Source organism: Penaeus japonicus, unplaced genomic scaffold (assembly GCF_977035675.1).
Source record: "Penaeus japonicus unplaced genomic scaffold, GWHDUDI00000001_assembly GWHDUDI00000003, whole genome shotgun sequence".
Taxonomy (NCBI): domain Eukaryota; kingdom Metazoa; phylum Arthropoda; class Malacostraca; order Decapoda; family Penaeidae; genus Penaeus; species Penaeus japonicus.
Window position 1 is genome coordinate 37,679,974 of NW_028234405.1, and position 7,500 is coordinate 37,687,473.

The window sequence follows — 7,500 nt, forward strand, 5'->3', positions numbered from 1 at the left end:
AAATTCAAATGTATTATTAGACATTTCATAGTCTGCTTATTACCTTTTTTCCCACAGATATTTTGTACAGCTGGTAGAGGGACTAGAATACTTGCACAGCCGAGGTGTAGTGCACAAAGACATTAAACCTGGCAACCTCCTTCTTACTTCTGACAATATGCTCAAGATTTCAGATTTTGGTGTTGCTGAGGCAAGTCTTATTTTTTTTCTTCATTTTCCTTTCTTTTGATATTTTTCTTCATCCTCATCATCAAACTACTTCCCTTCTTTCCCTTTCACTGCTCCTCCTTGTCCTCCTCTCCCTCTTCCTCATTCTCCCTCCCTCCCTCCTACCACTGCCCCTTGTCCCCCTTCGTCCCTTCTCTTTCCTTCTTTCTGTTCCTTTCTTTTTCTGTTCCTTTCCCCTCATCTCTTTCCCTTCCACATCAGTTGTTCCATGTTATTTTTATTGTACTTGCAATTTTTTGTCAATAGTTTTCAAATATCACTTACTTTATCCCAATTAGATATGGCTATATGATTTTTAAATGTAGTTGCTGATAATTCCAATTCTATCAGAGACACAATTCTTGAATTTATGGATATGTATATAAGGAATAAGAGAACAGGACATGAAAAAAAAATTACTGTGTTAACATAAATGGAAGACTAATATGTTAGACGGGTAAACTGAGAGAATGAGATGCAATTTCAGAAATTTATTTATAATTGTAATACAAGAATCCATCTCTCTTTTATTTTATTTTATTCTTATTTTTATTTTTTCAAATGGTAAAAATAATGATGATGACCCTTGTGATATTGATAATAATAAGAATATTTAGAAAAAAATGAAAGGGTGATGGGAGTATTTACATTGTGGTTGTGTACTTTATTTCAGACATCTTTGCATGAAAAAGTTAAAAAAATAAGTGTATCCCTTTCCCCACAGCAACTGGATGTATTAGCAGGCAAAGATGAGATCACAACCAGTCAAGGTTCTCCACTCTTCCAGCCACCCGAGGTTGCAGGTGGAGCTCGAGTGTTCTCTGGCTTTAAAGTGGACGTTTGGAGTGCCGGTTGTACTCTGTAAGTTTTTCATTTTGTATTATTAGATCAAAGTTTTGAAGTTGTTGATTTTTCTTCTTCTTCATTACTTGCTTGTCATCAGTTTTTGCTTTTACTAAAAACTTCTTTTATTTAAGCAAAAGTCCAAGAAAAAAGAGAGGTTCTTAAGGAAATGTAAAATAATGCTACATATCAGTCTAAGCTTCTTCATCAGGCATGTTTTATAGGTCTCACCTTCTTTCGGGTTTGTTTTCCTGCACGTGTAGTTTGCTTTGGACTGTAATTAGTAGGGAAAAATTATCTTTTCATTTATACATCAAGGTATTGGAATCCTCTTCTCTGTTACATCTTTCAACATCAAAATTCATTAACCCATTCTCAACGGGACCAATCCGGCTTAAAAAGACCAAAATTCCGGGACTCTTGAACGCATAAGCCTAACACGTCGGGATTCTCGGCCGCACTGGCCGCGAGCCAGCGCACAGCGCTGGCTCCTCCCGCACACCGGGCTGGACAAAATAACGCGTCCCCGGCGTGTGGCCCAAAAAACACTAGACGTGATATCTAGTCACCCGTCGTTAACGGGTTAAGTGTGAACAGCACTGACTGGTCTTGGCTCTCCAACCATCTCTCCTACTTGGTGACATAGAGTGTGAAAACTGAATACCACTATCACCATATAGCAACATACACTTAAGAACTACCCGAAGACAACAACCTTGTATCCTCACGGCCAGAAGATGGTCCTAGAGATCGTTGAGTAAGGATATGTTATTGTATTTGCTGGCCTGTAAAATGGGTACCCCTTTATTCCCCCAAAGAAAAAGAAAAGACATAAACCTTTGTGTTATGTGTCAGTCTAGGTATCCTTTGCTTGACCCATTCATGCTGAGGCGATTCTGGCTCTGAATGGTCAGAATGCCGGGGTTTTTGAATGCATAAGTCTAACGCCTCAGGATTCTCGGGGCGCACTAGCCGCGAGCTTGGGCTGTCCTCTCGCTCACTCAGAACGCCGGCCTTAACCAAATATCTCGTTGCCGGCGTCTGACCCAAAAACCATGAAACGTGTCAACACTTCATCCAGCGTGAATGGGTTAACTTGTAGTAGAATCTGTATTCACTAATTGTTGTCTAGCAGGTTCACTGTCTCAATATTCCCAATATTTTGATGTTTGTGATATTAAAATCATGTGTTTCCTAAGAGTGAATGAAATGTTTAACCCATCCAATCTGAGTGAGTTGATGGACAATTGAGGAAGAAAGTTGTTGTCAGTTCTGGCTGCTCGCTGAACTTGCAAAATCACAGTAATCCAATTTTTGGCCATGCAATAATGGTGATAGCAGTTAATATAATCAAATGCTTATTAAACAAGGGATACCTGTTTTATCAAATATTGATGGGAAAGGGATTGCACTATTCATTGTTCAGATGTGTAAAAGATGATGTGTAGTTCCTCCCCCTGCCCCCTCCCCTCCCCTCCCCTGCCCCCTCCCCTCCCCTCCCCTCCCCTCCCCTCCCCTGCCCCCTCCCCTCCCCTCCCCTCCCCCTCCCTTCCCCCTCCCCTCCCCCTCCCCTCCCCCCCCTCCCCTCCCTCCCCTCCCTCCCCTCCCCTCCCCTCCTCCCCTCCTCTCCCCCTCCCCTCCCCTCCCCTCCCCTCCCCTCCCCCTCCCTCTCCTCCCCCTCCCCCTCCCTCCCTCTCCCCTCTCCCTCTCCCTTCCCTCTCCCCTCCCTCTCCTCCTCCCTCTTCCTCTTCCTCTCCCTCTCTCTTCCTCTCTCTCTCTCTCTTTTCCTCTCTCTCTCTCTCTCCTCTCTCTCTCTCTCTCTCTCTCTCTCTCTCTCTCTCTCTCTCTCTTCTTTTCTCTCTCTCTCTCTTCTTTTCTCTCTCTCACTTCTTTTCTCTCTCTCTCTTCTTTTCTCTCTCTCTCTCACTTCTTTTCTCTCTCTCTCTCTTCTTCTCTCCCCCTCCTCTCCTCTTTCTCTCTCTCTCTCTCTTTTGCATGTATGCATTTGGCACACACACAGACAAATAGGTTTGATAGTTGAACTGCCAACATATCCAGGAAGTCTTGAACTTAAGGCTAATGTTATTTCCAACATTTGAATATGGCTCATTCATTCAGTATTTTCAAAACTATATTTACAAAATGTACCACTAATGTACATTGTGAAAAAATGGTAAGAATGATATCCGCCAGCAATTTATTTCAGTGATTGGCAGTTTATATTAGATATTTCATGAATGTCAGAGATAGAGAGAGAGAGAGAGAGAGAGAGAGAGAGAGAGAGAGATAGAGATAGAGAGAGAGAGAGAGAAGAGAGAGAGAGAGAGAGAGAGAGAGAGAGAGAGAGAGAGAGAGAGAGAGATGTAGGAGAGAGGTAGGTAGAGGTAGAGAGAGAGAGGTAGGAGAGGAGAGTAGAGAGAGAGGAGAGTAGGTAGGTAGGTAGGTAGGTAGGTAGGTAGGTAGGTAGGTGTGTCTGTCTGTCAATGTGTTTGATTTGTTTCTAAGCTTTCTGGTTTTTATCTAAAATTTTGAATATTGTAAATGCATGAAATCCAAGAAAAAAAATAGATTTGAAATTTAGTTAGTATTTTAAAACTGCTATTAAAGGCATTTATCTTTATTATTATTTTACTTTCTTGTTCATTTAAAACTTGATTAGAAGACATACCATTTTTCCTTGGAATATTTGATAGATTTTCCATTGACAAATCATGTGATTTGCATTGTCTGCTCTTATAAATTGCCATGACAAAATGTGAACAGAATTAAAGATATTGCAGGTTTAGAGAATCTTATTGAAATGATTGAGACAAAGATACGATTTATCCTCACACAAGTCACAATATATATTCACTTTAGGGCCAGTAGCTTCTATCAATAAAGTTCAGTTTTTTTTTGTTTTTTTTTTTCTCAGTGCCTAGTGCCTGGCTTTATAAGTTTATAACAAATGTCCCATTCAGCAATTCCATAGCTATTTAGTGGTGCCATTTCATACTTCATTTGAGTGCTGTATTGTAGGACAAGGTTCTTCAAACTAGGGGTCTCTAGCCATTAGTGTTCATTGGGTCACTGAGTCCTATTAACCCAATGCTAACAGGGCTGTTTTGGCTCCAATTGGGGCTCCAATTGGTCTAAACGCTGGGGTATTTCAAGTGCGTAAGCCTAACGCCTTGCACTATAACCCAGTGTGCCAGCTGTACGGAAATCCATGACAAAATATCTAATTTCCAGCGGCAAGTACTACCACCACTTGACATGATATATTGTCACCTGGTGTTAACAGGTTAAAAATTAGTAATACAAAATACATAATTAAAGAATATATGATAACAAAAACAAAATATGCAATATACTCATATATGATATATAAACTCTTCATATATTATATATAAACCAAATAAGCATTCTTAAATCATAATCATTTTGGACATTGTGCACCATATAAGGCCACATCTGCTGTCGTCGAATTTGATGCACTTCGCTAATGTGCATACTGTTTGATGTGTATCTAATAAAATCTTTGTTTTCAAGTTAAGTGATGTATCTTACCTTGCAAACTGTATTACAAACTCTCTCTTAAATAGTGGCAAGGGTATTGAAATTAAGATTGTATGAAAATCCTGTTGGTCAAGGAAGCAGGTGCGTCAGTAAGATGTGGTCTACATGTTAAAGATGTAATGGCTAGGCTTCAGGGTCACTAATAGGTGGGAATGTTTTGGTAGAATGCCAGGTTCACAGCCAAATTCTGTAAGATTATAGAAATATAGATAAAGCCTCTTATAGACTTTATATCTGTATGGTAGAATGGAAAGCAGTCAAAATGCGTGTTTAAAAAGTACAAGTCAGTTAACCCATTCACAACGGGACATATTTTAGCCTCCTCCTACTTACACTGGGAAGATAACAAGCACGTGACACTTTATTCTGGGGTGTTTTGCTACTATTTCGGGCCGTGCTGAACCTCTCAAAGCATTTTTCACCCACCATATCCTTATGGTTTGTATGATTGCAAATATAATGTAAAGGCATGTAAAAAGAGGAGTTATTTTAGTTGAAAACATGTTACAGCAATGTAAGATACATCACGTAACAACTTCAATAAAATGTTACTTTATTGAACTTTGCCTATATTCTTCACTCCTATGTGATAATACCAATGGAAAGTGGAAGCACTCTTTTAACTCTAAGATGATGGTGCGTCACACCCGTGTGACACAGCTAAATGACCAATGATGGGGCGACACACCAGTGTGATGTTCCAGATGCAATATTGCATAGGCCCGGCGTAGGGGGTGTCCACTTATCGTCGGGCCTGCCAGGAATGGGATAATGGGGTATCAAATATGATTTTTTTTACTTGCCATTTTTTTTTTTTTTTTTTTCCAAAACAAAAAGAACAGTATTAATAATCATACATGTTCATACAAGTACGTACATGTAGTTTGTGAAGTGACGTGATATCATGGGTAATCGACAAATTAGATATAGTTTTGCATTTTATTTTATTTCTTGGCCAATCACATTTGATCGTACAATAGTTTTCAACTCAGATTTTTTTAATCAACCAATCAGAAGCAGAAATTACCATGAGGTCATTGATATCATGTTTTCTATGACTTTAAGAACAATCTGGCATTCTGTTGCTGAAATTTCAGCACATCACAACTGCCCCGCCTGGAACTAGGCAAGAAAATGCACTACGTCTCAGGACGTCACTTGGGTCTGTGGATATTTTCCAACCATGTGATAGGACGTCAGCCGGTGCGAATGGGTTAAGGGACCAAATAGATCATTGTTACAAACCACTTACTGTAGTGAACAAGAATTTGTTTATTTAAGAAATTATTTTCTATTTGGAAAGAAAAGAAACATTTGATGTATATTTGAGCAACATTATTGGAAACAAGTTGTTTTGGATATCTAAAAATTACATAACACTAGTAAAATGTAAATGAGTAGTATGTTATTATTATTATTTTATATTATGATAAATTACCTTTTATCTTACCTGCGAAGATTTAAGTTATTTGGTTTAAGTTTAAGCTTTTACATGTTTATATAACTGAGCCTGTGAACTGAGTGTTCAGGATACATGTTTGTGGTGTCTTATAAAAGGCATAGAATGAAAGGTTCCAGAAAATATTTTTTGTTTGCCCTACAGCAAGTAAAGTATGTTACAGCCATTGATTTGGAAGTTGTTACAGTGATTTTTTACACTTTTTTCTTTTACTCCTCTTCTCTCCCCCTCCAGAGAAATATATTTTTACATTGTTCTGTCCTTAATCAGTATATTATTTTTTGTAAAAAATATAAATAGGTAAAAAATAACTAAAGATATAGATAGCATAAACAAAAATTGAAAATTATATCCATTGCTGTGGTATTAAATTCTGTAATTTGTTATTCTTTGTCTTTGACAAGACTAGATTAGGTTACTATAGCAGAGTGCCCAGCTGTGAGCCGGCCCTGCTGGGCTTATTATTCTAGATCAACAAGCTCATATTTCCCTCCCCAAGATGTTTTGTTTATTTAATTTTGATAATTATGCGTAACTTTAAAACATCAATATCATTTGCAATAAGTATAGTGCTCCCTGACAAAGTAAGGAAAGGGACATGCACAAGCAAGTGAGATCTAAGGAAACCAATTTGATTTGTGTGATCATTGTTGTTTCACAGAATCAACCTCATGATAGAAGTTTGTAATAGAATCAAAAGGAGAACAATAATAGCAGAAGAGAGAGAGAGAGAGCTGAGTAGCAGTAGATTAGGGAGAGTGAGATTGGCAGGGAGGGGCTGATTGGTTTGTCATTCCTCTGTGTTCCATTGTTTCACAACTGCCTTAAGTATGGTACCACTGCCACTCTTTCCAGGCATCTGTATTGATTAAAAAATAACAATCATGATGATATTGCTATCATCTCTGGATTTTAGTCAGAAATCCTGCCTCAAACAGCATGTGAGTTTACAACCAATGAGGCAAGTGTTATTTCAAAATTGATCCCATGTCATTTCCTTTACTTCAGCATAGTTAACCCCAAATGTATTATGAAATGTACTATAAAAAATGAAAGTATTTTACAAAGATTTCCTTGTAATATAGGGGTGTGATTTATAGGTCAGCAAGTATGGTATTCTAGATGTACTGAATTCTAATCACTTATCCTTAATTTTCTATTGCATTTCAATCTAGTTAATAATATTTGTAATCTTCAATTTTTACTTTTTCAATGATTCATGGGTAAAGATTTTATCGATTACATGTCTATTGCAGTTTTAACTTGACAAGTGGGAAATACCCTTTTGAAGGAGAGAATATGTTTCGGCTTTTTGAAAACATATGCGAGAAGCCTTTAGTCATGCCTGAGGAGCTGGACCCTGTTCTGAAGACACTGCTAGAAGGAATGCTGAGAAAAGAACCCAGCGAACGGTTATCCCTGAATGTTGTCAG

At 38.2% G+C, this 7,500-nt stretch overlaps 1 protein-coding gene across 1 annotated transcript in view; it reads left to right on the forward strand.

Moving 5' to 3' along the window:
* The window catches only part of Lkb1 (Lkb1/serine/threonine kinase 11), a 19,217-nt gene that overhangs the window by 4,836 nt on the left and 6,881 nt on the right, over positions 1–7,500 (forward strand). The window contains exons 4-6 of the mRNA XM_043037046.2: positions 58–190; positions 932–1,068; positions 7,324–7,500. The exon at positions 7,324–7,500 is cut by the window's right edge and continues 9 nt beyond it. Coding sequence (XP_042892980.1) covers positions 58–190; positions 932–1,068; positions 7,324–7,500 — 447 coding nt within the window. The remainder of the gene's footprint in view (positions 1–57; positions 191–931; positions 1,069–7,323) is intronic.